The sequence below is a fragment of the Lontra canadensis genome, unplaced genomic scaffold (genome assembly GCF_010015895.1).
Source record: "Lontra canadensis isolate GAN:19392208 unplaced genomic scaffold, GSC_riverotter_1.0 scaffold15, whole genome shotgun sequence".
In the NCBI taxonomy this organism is placed as follows: Eukaryota; Metazoa; Chordata; class Mammalia; order Carnivora; family Mustelidae; genus Lontra; species Lontra canadensis.
The window spans coordinates 19,912,755-19,925,846 of record NW_022631009.1 but is presented as its reverse complement, the minus strand read 5'-3'; the positions used below and the strand labels follow the sequence as shown (position 1 = coordinate 19,925,846).

Below are 13,092 nucleotides of genomic sequence, written 5' to 3'. Positions count from 1 at the left end.
TACATATTGCCTAGAATTTGGCTGGCCACATAGCCAGAAACTTCTAGATAATCCTCAGATTCATATATTCATTTCCTGATGCCTCACCCTTCTCAGAGACTATAACTCAGTGATTTCTAAACTCTCTGTGATGAGGTAACTGTTTTGTTTTTTTCCCTAATCCTCAAGTTTCAGACAAATAACTTGTAAAATACAGTAAGAATGGATTAACAAGAAAATAAAATAAAAGATATACATAATACAAAAGGCCAATTGTTGATTACTAAATTCCATAGATAAATGCATACTGTCAACACACCATAAAGTTTCTAAGGATTTTCTCTCAATTTCTGACTCATCTCAGCAAGGACTAAGAGTCTTGGGTGGCTCTGGTCCACAGACCTTCATCAAGCAGCAGTGTCCCAACACCCTGGTGAGCAGTTTGTTTCCAGTAACCTTGGGTCCCCCTGAAACCGAGCCACACGGTAGGGCCTTTCCTGGACATTCAGTTACGCCCTTGGGTTTGCATCCACAATCACAGAAACTCAAAGTATTCAAAAACATCAAAATTTGGATTTCTTTTCTGAAGTTGTATCTTAATTTCTCCCCATATGAAATACCAGCACTCCTGCTGCTATTAGGAAAGTTCTACAACAGAAATAAGCATGATGGGCACCTGGGCGGCTCAGTGAGTTAAGCATGTGCCTTCAGCTCAAGTCATGATCCCAGGGTCCTGGGATGGAGGCCCCTGTTGGGGGTTCTGCTTCTTTTCTCCCCCTCTCCCTGCTCTCTCTCTCTCTAATTCTCGCTCTTGCTCTCACAAATAAATAAATAAAATCTTAAAAAAAAAGAAGAAGAAGAAGCATGGTCTTCGAGTGCCATTTTCTCCGTCCTTCTGCTGCACTTTAACAGGAAGGCCTGCACTTCTCTAAAAAAAAGAGCATTACTTTCTCACTGAAGTTTCTATACCAATGCATTCAGACATCTTGTCATAACAAGAATCTTGATTCAACCCTTGACTTACTATTTCTTTATCCTTATTTATTAAGGATCTTAATAAACCCTTTATTCTCAAAACTCTTTATTTAAAAATTTTTTTTTCTAAGGTCTTGATCTAAAGAAGCAGCTCAGTTTCTCTAGTAAGTCTTCATAATCTAGTCATGTGGCTCTATTAAAAGGAACTAAGTCGCCATATTTGGGATTAATATATTCCAAATAACCAATAAACTGGTGATGGTTATTAATGGTACAATCAAGAAGAACACGGAGTTGCAATCAATTCCTCCATTACATCATTCCATGAACCCGGCTGCAAAATTTGCAACACAGATTCTCTGCTGAATGATGCAATGGAAGGCAGGAACGTTTTTTCAGAATTGAATACACACTTGAAACCTGTTTTTTCATGTACTACAGGTGTGCCATCTGTGAAAGTGAAGTCAGCTTTTCCGTTTTTAGTCCAAACTTCTCAAGTTTCTTCTTGAAAGAGGGTTAAGCAAAATAGTTTTTATGTGCTGGCTAATTATGGTGGACAAAAATTTTTTTACTTAAAAATGTATTTTGCTGCACCCTCAAATCAGATAAACTACAATTAGTTCACCACTCTAAAAGATGCAAGATATGCAAAGAAGACCTTGTAAATGAGAAGGATGACATAAGGCAAAGACAGACATAAACCAAAGTCTGAGAAAGAATATGATACATACCAAAGGAAAATTATAATATTAAATGTTTCCTCTCAAAGGAAGGAAACATACTATCTGGTAGGAGGAATCAGAAGAGACTTGAGTGGAAAAAACTGCATTTGAAATAACTTCAAATTCTATAATTAGAAATACATTTATGAGAGGCAATAATGCAGAGTACAGAGGGAAATGCTTGAGCAAAGAAAGGTGGAAAGCAAAACATAGTAAAGGTGATCACAGCTAGCTAATGGCAGAAGTAGAAAAATAATCCAAGTTTCCAACTTCCTTTCAAGCCATTCACACATTAAACCAAAGCCATTCATCTAATTTCCAATGCAGAATACAGTACTGATAAACTTTAGATTAGGAATACTGTCATCAATCAGTGGATAGGACAGACCATATTTCCAAAACTACATCCACCAGGATGCACCTATTTTTGCTGCTTCCTCCTAAAGTACACATAGCCTTTCTTTTCTCCTTTCTAAACAGAGCTTCCCACTAGGATGCAATGACACAGTGATGTGCAGACAACAGAATTCAATGGGTCAAGTCAAAGTGGACCTCTTCATCCTTCAGGGCAACCAGGCAAAGCCAGGGGTGACTAGAGCTCCCAAGATCGTGACCTCTGGTTGTGAGAAACCTGGTTTGGGACTCCTTGTGTCCATCTCCCTCCCCTGGAGAAGCCAACTGATGAGTTATATCCCACACCCACTGCTCCTCTGTAAAACGCTGAGCATAGCCAAGGAGTTGCTCAAGCTCCTAGACACAGATTTATTAGCTATCTGCAGAGTGTATCAGTGTCCCACGAAGCTGCCAGAAGAGTTTGTTTGAGATGTCCAAGAAAATGTGCACAGCCAAAGGTGCTGACAGCCTGGAGGAAGAGGGAAAGGGAGATTGTGGAAGGCTGCAGATGATCACCCTGAATCTCTACCTTCACATACATCAGATATTTCTGTCTATTGGCAACGGATGTGTGCCTGTAGTATGCCTAGCCAAGCTAGACACAAGGTGATCACTCAAAAAATAATGTATGCATTATGGACATTGGGAGGGTATGTGCTATGGTGAGTGCTGTGAAATGTGTAAGCCTGATGATTCACAGACCTGTACCTCTGGGGCAAATAATACAGTATATGTTAATAAAAATAATTTTTAAAAAATGTAGGCATATGCTGTTTCATATACATAGTTTCATCATATCAAACATTTCTTTGATTGCTAAATCAATTTGTTTGTCCTAAGAAATTCTGACATTATATCTGTCATGAGAAAAATAACTATTAAATTTTAATTTCAACTCTTACAATTTGGAATGGTTACAAAAAATAGTCTAAAAATTTTTTAACTCTTATTGGGTGAAATAGTTTCTTAACAGCAGAGACTATTCAAGAATTTTAAGAGATCACCATTAAAAAATCTTGATTAGTAATTGCATGCAGACATTTTGACCATACAACTTGATATTAAAAAGTTATCTACATCCAAAAAGGAAATTAAGAAAATAATTTCATTTACAAAGAAATTTGCTGCAAAGAAGAGAAGACATAAATACCTGGAAAGACATACCATGTTTATGAATTGGAAGACAGTATTATTAAGATGACAATACCACCCAAAACAACCTACAGATTCAGTACCAAAATCCCAATAACATTATTTATAGCAGATCTCCACCAAAATCCCAATAACACTATTTTTTGCAGAAATAGAAAAACTCATCCTAAAACTCATATGGAATTTCAAGGGATCTCAAATAGCAAAACCATCTTGAAAAAGAACAAGTTTGGAAGACTCACATACCCTGATTTCAATACTTAGTTACTACAAAACTATAGTAATCAAAACAGTATGGCATAAAAAACAGAGCTACAGACCACTGGAATAGAGTTCATAAATAAACCCTCTCATACATGCTCAAATGATTTTTAACAAGGGTGCTAAGACCATTCGATGAGGAAAGGACACTATTTTTCAACAAACGGTGCTAGGAAACTAAATATTCATATGCAAAAAAATGAAGTTAGAACCTTATCTTCTACCATACACAAAAATTAACTCAAAATGGGTGAGAGACCCAAATATAAGAGCTAAAACTATAAAATACTTCCAAAAAACATAAAGATAATTCCTTATGACCTGTATTTGCCAATGGATTCTTAGATATTACACCAAAAGCATGAGTAACCAAAGAAAAATTGGACTTCACGAAAATCTTAAAATTTTGTGCATCGAAGGCGTCTCTTAAGAAAGGGAAAAGACTGCCTACAGAATGTAAGAAAATATTTACAAATCATACATCTAATAAGCAAGAAAAAGATAAACAACGCCAATTTTTTTAAAAAGATTTTATTTTATTTTTTGACAGACAGAAATCACAAGTAGGCAGAGAGGCAGGCAGAGAGAGAGGAGGAAGCAGTCCCCCGCTGAGCAGAGAGCCCGATGTGGGGCTTGATCCCATGACCCTGAGATCATGACCTGAGCCGAAGGCAGAGGCTTAACCCACTGAGTCACCCAGGCGCCCCAACAACCCAAATTTCTTAAATGGGCACAAGTCTTGTATAGATATTTCTCCAAAGAAGTTATTCAAATAGTCAATAAGCATGTAAAAAGACACTTAACATCACTAGCAATAAGAGAAATTAAAATCAAAACCACAATGAGGGAATGGGAAATTACAGTAATGGGAAATTACTGTCTAATGAATACAGAGCCACCCAGGTGGCTCAGTCAGTTGAGCATCTGACTCTTGATTTTGGTTCAGGTCATGATCTCAGGGTCGTGAGATCGAGCCCTGCATCGGGCTCTGCGCTGGGAATGGAGCCTGCTTGGGATTCTCACTCCCTCACCTTCTGCTCTTACCCCCCACCCCTGCTTGTGCTCTCAGTCTCTTTCTAAAAAAACAGAGAGAACTGTTTAGGGTGCATGCCTGCAACTTACTTTAAAACAGATTTAAAACATGGACTGATGGATAGATGGCATGGTGGACAGGATAGAAACATGTAAAAACATGTCACAAAATGTTAATAACTGTGACAACTTGGTGGTGGGTATATAGGGGTTCACTATACAGTTCTTTCAATTTCCTTGTATGTTTTAATTTTTTCATAGTATAAAGGAGCAGAGACTTATGTACAAGGAAACAATACCCAAGTCTCTTGGCACTTTACGGACAGCCTTCTTAGCCTCCTGCGTACTGAATGACAGATCCCAAATCACTATCATTCTCTCTGGAATAAACCCCTGGACATCTGGACATCTTCTGACCACTACCCTGGGATCCAACCCACTAAGGGTCAGACCCCTAGCACCTCTGCTCCACCCTCCTGGTCATAACATGCCAAACCTCATCTTCCCTACCCCTCCTTAATCACACCACACTATGAGTTGGACTTTCTAACCACATCTCAGATAATACAAAGAGATCCACCTGTCCCCCAATCCCCAATCCTTTGTATCACAAAAAGTTTATGTTGAATGCAATTTGGCTACTGCCGAGCTGTCCAATCCCAACTCAGACTACCACACTTCAGTCATAGCAATTTTTTTACAGTTCTGCACCTCTGCACATGCTAATTATTCTACCTAGAAAATCTTTTCTTACTTTATTCTATCTATCCTTTTTCTTTAACAAAAGTATCTATGTTTCCCCATCACAATCTTTAATACTTCATACTAAAACTGCCTGTTTACACATCTCACCCACTGGATTGTGAACTTTTGGGAGAAAAAGACCTTTTTAAAAAAAAGATTTTATTTATTTATTTGACAGAGAGAGAGAGAGAAAGATCACAAGCAGGCAGAGAGGCTGGCAGAGAGAGTGGGGGAAGCAGGCTCCCTGCTGAGCAGAAAGCCCGATGCGATGCGGGGCTTGATCTCAGAACCCTGAGATCGTGACCCAAGCTGAAGGCAGAGGCTTAACCCACCGAGCCACCCAGGCATGCAAGACTGTTTTTTATTCACTTTTGAAATTCCCAGTGCTTTTAGGGGCACCTGGGTGACTCAGTTGGTCAAGCACCTGACTCTCAATTTTGGCTCAGATTATGGTCTTGGGGTCCCAGAATCAAGCCCACATTGGCCTCTGTGCTCAGCGTGGGCTCTGCTGGAGATTCTCTCTCTCTCTCTCTCTCTTCCTCTGCCCCTCCCCCTGCTCTCTCTCTCTCAAAATAAATAAGTAAATCTAAATAAATAAATAAATTCTCAATGTTTTTAGATAATAGATGATTACAACATTTTTGTTGCATGAATACTTGAATGATTACACTAAGGACATGAAATCTGAAAAGACTAATAACTTAATAGACTCTAATAAAACAACATTAATGAAATAAAAAAGAGAGATATTGTTAAAAGATGAAAACAGTCAGAAAAGGAGGACACAAGATGAAACAAACTCCACAAGTGGCTTGCTGAAAGTGTACCTTACTTACATCAAAGCATTTTGGGAAATTCAAGAGCACATAGTATATTTCTCTGACCCTCTCTAGATCACAAAATTGACTGTATTATGAATGTAATCTATGAATGAGGGAGGAAGTAAGAGTATCTCAGGACTCCTGGGTGGCTCAGTTGGTTAAGCGTCCACCTTTGGCTAAGTTCAGGAGTCCAGGGATCGAGTCCTACATCAGGTTCCTGGCTCAGCACGGAGCCTGCTTCTCCCTCTGTCCCTGATCCCTCTGCTTGTACTCTCTTCTCTCTCTCTCTCTCTTTCTAATAAATAAATAAAATCTTAAAAAAGAAAATAAGAGTAGGTCATACAATGAAGACCAGAAGTATGGACTCTCCTCCTTTCATTCCCAAGAATAATCATCACAAACTACAATCAGCACCTATCCAGCAGTACTTATTTGATTTCTGTTCTGATTCTCTCCCTTGGAAGAAACTCTCAAAGATATGGAGAAGGTAAAGGAAGCTCTCCATTTCCTTTCATTCAGTTTCATCTGGAATCATACCTGCGTGGCTTTAGTCAGTTCATTTGGCCAACTACCCTAAGGCTTTCACCCTGTACAAAGGCCCTTACAACCTGATATTCTCATTTTAAAGACAGCATCTTCCACTCTTTATCAACTCTTCTTCCATTTTACACCCTACGCATGGGTAAAAAGATTCCCTAAGTCCTAATGCACTTTTGTTTCAAGCCTCAAAATTCACACTTTAATATAAACTGCTTATCCTCTTATCGTTTCACATTAAAGTCATCTCTGCAATCAGAAACTATACCACTTTGGGAAATAGTGACTGAATGTGGATCCCCAGTAGGGCCTAATAAAGCATTATGTGCAAGTAGTTGCTTAACAATATACTTGTTCACTAACTTACTGATGGAATTCTAATGCAGCTTCTGCAGTTCCAGAAAACACCAGAGAATTTGATTTCAACCAGAGAATTGGACTCCACAGAGATGGAAGAATTCCAAATGGCCTAACACTTTCCAAAGGACCTCCAGGACCTGTCTCAGTTTCCAAATGACTTGCTAGAAACACTTCTGGCACACCCTCTTAAGAAAAGAAAGGGCACTGGGAGAAAGAAGGAATGGTACCTACATCTACCGGCTCCTGCCCTCCACCCTTCCCACAGAATGCCACCTCTCTGTTTATTATAATTTCATTCAACCTATCCACACAGAGTATGAATTTGAATGAGCTAAGGATTAGCTAAAAAGGCATATCATTTTTAACAAGTAAGATACAGTAAATACTGCATGAAGCTAGTCTCTCTTGTTTTGGTAGTAAAAATAAAGGGATCTGCTTTTTTTTTTTTAATCTTTTTCTTTTTTAAATGGCATCTGCTTTTAAAATTAATGAAACTGTAGGCTTTATGTATCAGATAATCATCCAAGAAAGAAATCATCATACTACAAAATTTTTACTCTACAAAGACTATTTTTGAGACATGACCTACCCTCTTGCATAGATTCAAGCAACTTTTTAGGGGTGCCTGGGTGGCTCAGTTGGTTAAGCGTCAACTCCTGGTTTCAGCTCAGGTCATGATCTAGGGGTCTGGGTCAGGCTCCTTGCTCAGTTGGGAGTCTGCTTGAAAGATTCTCTCTCTCTGCCCCTCCCCCTCTAAAAAATTAATCTTTTAAAAAATATTTGAAGGCACAAGAAAAAAAAGTGATTATTTTGGATTTAAGAGTCAAGTAATTAAGTCTTTAAAATGAATTTATTTTCTATTTTAAAGTTAAAAATAATTTAGCAGTCACTCTCACTTGAAACTCTTCTCAATGTATACCTAATGCGTAATCAAATCCCAGTGTTACATAAAGCAGTCTGAACTCTACTTCTCTTGCCATGACAGATTCATATTTCAGGTTTTATGGAATATAAAAATGAAAGGGGCTTGACTAGAGGGAAGTGATGATAAGAAGCATTCACTTTATCACTTTTATTATCTGGATCATTTATAAGAATATTCATACATTGCTTTTGTAATTAAAAATATTCCCCCAGAGGGCGCCTGGGTGGCTCAGTGGGTTAAGCCTCTGCCTTCAGCTCAGGTCATGATCTCAGGGTCCTGGGATCGAGGCCCGCATCGGGCTCTCTGCTCAGCGGGGAGCCTGCTTTCTCCTCTTTCTCTATGCCTGCCTCTCTGCATACTTGTGATCTCTCTCTCTCTGTTTCAAATAAATAAATAAAATCTTAAAAAAAAAAAATATTCCCCCAGAGGGACCAATGAGAAAATTGAATGTATTAACATTTTGTATGTATTTTCCCTAAGAGATAATTATCAAAAACCAATCAAATACAAAATTAACAAAGACACTTTTCAGTGTCTCGGCATGGAAGAATGACGAGAGAGGTGCTTGAGAAATATAGAACATGTATCAAAAGAAACTTTGCAAAAAATGATAAGTGAAACATAGCATAACATATAGAGAAGTTGAATCACTGTGTTGTACCTCTGAAACTAATGTTAACATTGAGTGTCAACTCTAAAAATGTTTTAAATAAAACAAAATAAAAAATAAACACATCACACTATCATATATGAAAATACCCATCAACCAAAATTTATTAATCATCTAATAGCACATTCTGGACATTGTGCTACACACCACAGGGAATATTAAGTTGTCTGAGACCCAGTACCAGCCCTGCAGGAATTCACAATTGCGTGAAGAAACTGCAAATTATACACATAAAAAGTTAAATAGACACAAGGCAATGTGTCCCTGACAACAAATGATTTATTCTAAAAGACTACGTTTTCTAAGCTTCTTTGCAACCAAATGTGGTCATGTAACCAAATGGTCAATGGAATGTGAGCAGACGTGTTGCATCTTAATTCTGGAAAGCTGATGCCACTTCTACCTCATGATCCCAGCTGACTGCTTCGGCTCAATCATCACATCCTCATTCCAGCCAGCAGGAAAGAAGAAAAGGGCATCTTTTCTCCCTTTGTGTGTGAGATGGAGTCAGTTAGACCCAGGTTCTAACTGTGGCTTGACCAGGTACTAGCTGTATGACGTAGTGGTTGGTTATTTAATCTGTGTAAACATCAGCTAGAAAATGAAGTCTAATATAGAAAGCAATGTGTCTAGCATATATTGTGGGAAAAGGGTAGAATCGATCTGGAGGGATTCAGAGAGCTCTGCCACATTATTTTTCTAAGAATATTAACGAGAAAAAATTATTTTGACTACTTTTGAAAAACAGAAGTAAATAGATGTGCAAAGCATGAATTATTTCATCTACTGATAATGCTGGATGAGCACTTGAACTGGAGAAGCTGGTCACAAACTGGTATCTACCACAAGTGGCAAGAGGCTGGTCAGCTGACCTTGAGGAGGTGAGCTGGGCCCTGACGGGAAAGACTGGGAAAGAGGCGGGGAGGGCAGCTGAGACAAAAACCCATGGCAAAGGCAAGGAGGAGCAGTTTGCAGTTCGGCTGGAGCAGAAGAAATGTGGAAGTACTTTATAATCCTCAAATGGTATGAACATTGTCTATCACACGGAAAGTGTTGGGAGGTAAGGTTTAAAAAGGCTAAAAAGTTATAGAAAAGATTTTGAATGCAGAAGGGAGGTGTTTGACATTCTGGCTCTGCCGGTTCCTAGATGTGTGGCCTCAGGCCAAGTTGGTGAACAGTTGTGGACTTCAACTTCCTCATCTGGGAAACGTGGGTGATTAATAACCACCTAATGGAGTTGTTTTGAGGTTAAATACTAGCCTGTAGTCAGCAGTCAATAAATAGTAGGATTAATAAAAGAGTTGAGCAATCAAGGATCATGGTAATTCTTTAAAAGAGTTAATAGCAATCTGACAGCCGGGGCTGGAGTGATGGGAGGAGAATCTGAAGGTAGACAGAGCAAAGCAATATTATCCAGTGAAGTCAATGCACAGGAGTTTGCACTTTAAGCTTTAGGCCAAGAAAAATTGGAGTCGACAGAGGAATATTGGAGGCAGTGATATCAGTTAGGACGACTGCCAGAGTTCAGGCCCAGGGATGAGGGCCTGAAATAAGACAGTAGCTATGAGTATGGAGAAAGAGACCCAGCTAAGAAAGGAACTTGGTAAATGTTTGCAGGTGAGAGGGAAGAAAGGGGAAGAAAGTTCTGGCTTCTTGGACAACAGAATAGCAGTGGCACCATGAACCAAAACAAGAAAAAGGGGAAGAAAAACAGCACGGGGCTGAGGGGAGCAGAGAGAGAAGCTCATTTTATCATACTTTTGAGAAAGAGTGTGTGGAATAGGACTGTGGCGGTGATGCAGGGGCATCCAGCTGATGAAGGTGCTCCATAACCCAACAGTTATCAAGGTCTGGCATCAGAAAATGTGTCTGGGCTGGAGAGGTATTGATCTGGAAACTCTGGGAAGTAAGAGTAGCTAAAACTATAGGAGAAGAAATGCTCCCCAAGAGGGAGTCTGTGGAACAGAGTCCTAAAGAAAGTCAACACTTTGATGGGCAGAGAAAGAGAAGCCAGAAATGAGGACATGAACAGGAGAGATGGGAAACCAGGAGATGGTGGTATTGGAGACACCAAGACAAAGAGGAGTGGCCAGTAGAGTCTTGGAGCTGTTGTGAGTTCCCAAACAGCTACCAAGACCTGAGGGGTCAGCGGGCTATTCAAACGGTTAAGCTCAATGCTGATGAGTGCTCCTCAGACAGTTTATGGGGGAACTGTATGGGAAAGATTGGCTCCAGAAATTTTGACCTCCTGCGGGAATGAAGAACAATCTGGAAGGAGTTTAAAAAAAAATCTGCCGCTACCCAGGGTTACGCTGAGGCAACAAGAAGATGGGTGGAGTTTCTGGCGGGCTGTTTGTGTCTCTAACTTGACGTTTTTCTGTATGTCTCTCTCTCCCTCAGTCGTGGACCAAAGGTCCAGAAGGGTGAAAATGGAAGGTGCTAACAGATGGAGTCCCTCACTCTCTCCTCTCACAGCCCCTTCTGCTAGACTGCAAACTTTTCGAGACTTCTCTTCGGCATGTAGTAGTGACTGTGAATACAGAGGCATCATGTTTGTTGAATAAAAAGTCAAAAGCAAATAAGATAATTGGCCAACAAGAGAAATAAGTGCTAGAAGACATAAGTGAAATAGCACAGAGAAGTGGTGAAGGGGAGGAAAAATTCTTGTCTGCCCTCAAGGTCTTCCAGCATGACTAAGAATTACATTTACATGAGACAAATTAACGGGAGAAGATCAGATTTAATAGTGTACACACGGAGAATCCACAAAGACATGGAAATTCCAAAAACAGGCAAAATGAGGCATGTATTTTGTTCTGACTTAAGGAGAAGGGTAGGGGTCCGGGACTTCCAAGGGAGAGAGTGCAATTCATAGGAAGATGAACAAGTAAATGGTAAACAAATGTGTCCTGGGACACTCAGAAACAAAGGGACATGGAAGACTTGGATCAAACAGGCCTTGCCAGGTTCCTCCCTGTCTACCATACCTCGTTCATACCATCATGTCATTCTTGGTGGTGGTGGTTCTCTTCCTGGATTCTCTACCTAAATCCTTTTTAGGCAGTTGTGGGAGAGGTAAAGAGCTGTTCCTGAATCTGCTAGATTTCAACTGCTTTTTAACCCAAAATAATCTTCATGCCAAAGCAGCCCATATTGGGGCAGCCTGCCCTCTGCCCCTACAGGGCCCCCTAACCAGGGCTCTTGGAATTGGACTCCAACCTTAGAAAGAAAGAAGCTCTGCTACCTCCTATCTAGCTGTTTGAGCAAGTTCCTTAATTATCCAACAGGAGTTACAACAGAACCCATCCTAAATATAGCACTCACGGAAATGATCATGTATATCAGGTACTAGGCAAAGTACTTATTACTACTCAACTCACCAGAAGTCTGGCCTGAAAACATTTAGTACCTTTTAAAAGTAATTACAACTATAAATTGACCACTTGTTATCAATCAGTGCCATGTACTAATGTTTAGAAAACCAGAAACTGCACCCCCACCTGGCAATAAAACCATGGAGATAAAAACTACCTCTCCCGGAGTCATGAAAGAGTTTAGATAAATTAAATGAGGTCATTTATGTAAAAGAACTTGAACAGTAAATATCATCCACCATAAAAATCCGCTGGCCTCCTCTTAAAAAGGTACCTGTTCAAGAAAGTGCCCCCACCGGTGGCAGTGGCCACCCCCTGAGAGAGAGAGAAAAAATGCCTTATACTCACCACCGCTGTTACGAAGCCAAAGCTTCTATTATATTCATTTGGCAAAAAGGAGAAAAGAAAATATACAGCTTTTTTTCCTACAAACTATGATTTTAAAAAGCCGGGGGGGGGGGATGGCCCTCTAAAATTATACTTACAAATCCTTCTTCTGTAATATCTGGTGGCTCTGAAACAAGATAAAATATGACATTATCTCACTCAAATCTGATTTCCTTTTAAAGTAAATGAAATAATTTGAGACAGCACCTAGCCCCTGCTTTGTACACGGGCAAGCTCTGGAAGATTTTGGCCCTCTGTTCATTCTCTGCACATGGATTGAATTTTAAGTTGGAATTCAAGGTGGAAGTGGGGAGGAAGGGCCTCTGGAATCCAGCATGGTCACTAATTCACTGTGACCCTGAAGTTAACCTTGTAGGCTTCCATTATTCCAGCTGCAAAACGGAGAATTAAGCAAGACAAAATAAGACGGTGCCAATGAGGCAATGCAAACGGAGGGTCGTCCGGGGCGAGGGGAGGAGGGTGGTGGGAGGGGGGGTGAGATTTGCAATAAAACGCTGAGAAAGCGCAGGGGAGCCAGGTTTGGGGAAGTTTGCGGGCGGGGGGGGGGGGGACTCCCGGACGAGAAGTCACGTCCAGAGGTGGGTGTGTGGTCCCCGCCGCCGCCGCACCTACCCGCGGTGAGCCGCTTCTCCGGCATGCCGCCGCCGTAGCCCGCGCCCCCCGCGCGGGGGAGTCAGGGCGCCATCCCCAGGTAGCGCCCGTCTCTCCACGGCAGCCGGAGCCGGAGCCGGAGCGCGCG

General features: G+C 40.6%; 1 protein-coding gene across 6 annotated transcripts in view; it reads right to left on the bottom strand.

Annotated features, from left to right (window-relative positions):
• The window catches only part of RGS22 (regulator of G protein signaling 22), a 133,038-nt gene extending 120,027 nt beyond the window's left edge, over nt 1-13,011 (bottom strand). For all 6 annotated transcript variants that reach the window (XR_004382800.1, XM_032858600.1, XM_032858601.1 and 3 more), the window contains exons 1-2: nt 12,966-13,011; nt 12,431-12,459 (exon numbers count right to left, since the gene is read on the bottom strand). Coding sequence is in view for 5 of the 6 variants with exons in the window: in XM_032858600.1 (XP_032714491.1) it covers nt 12,431-12,459; nt 12,966-12,990 (54 nt within the window). In the remaining variant the exon portion in view is untranslated. The remainder of the gene's footprint in view (nt 1-12,430; nt 12,460-12,965) is intronic.
• Between the last annotated feature and the right edge of the window lie 81 nt (nt 13,012-13,092).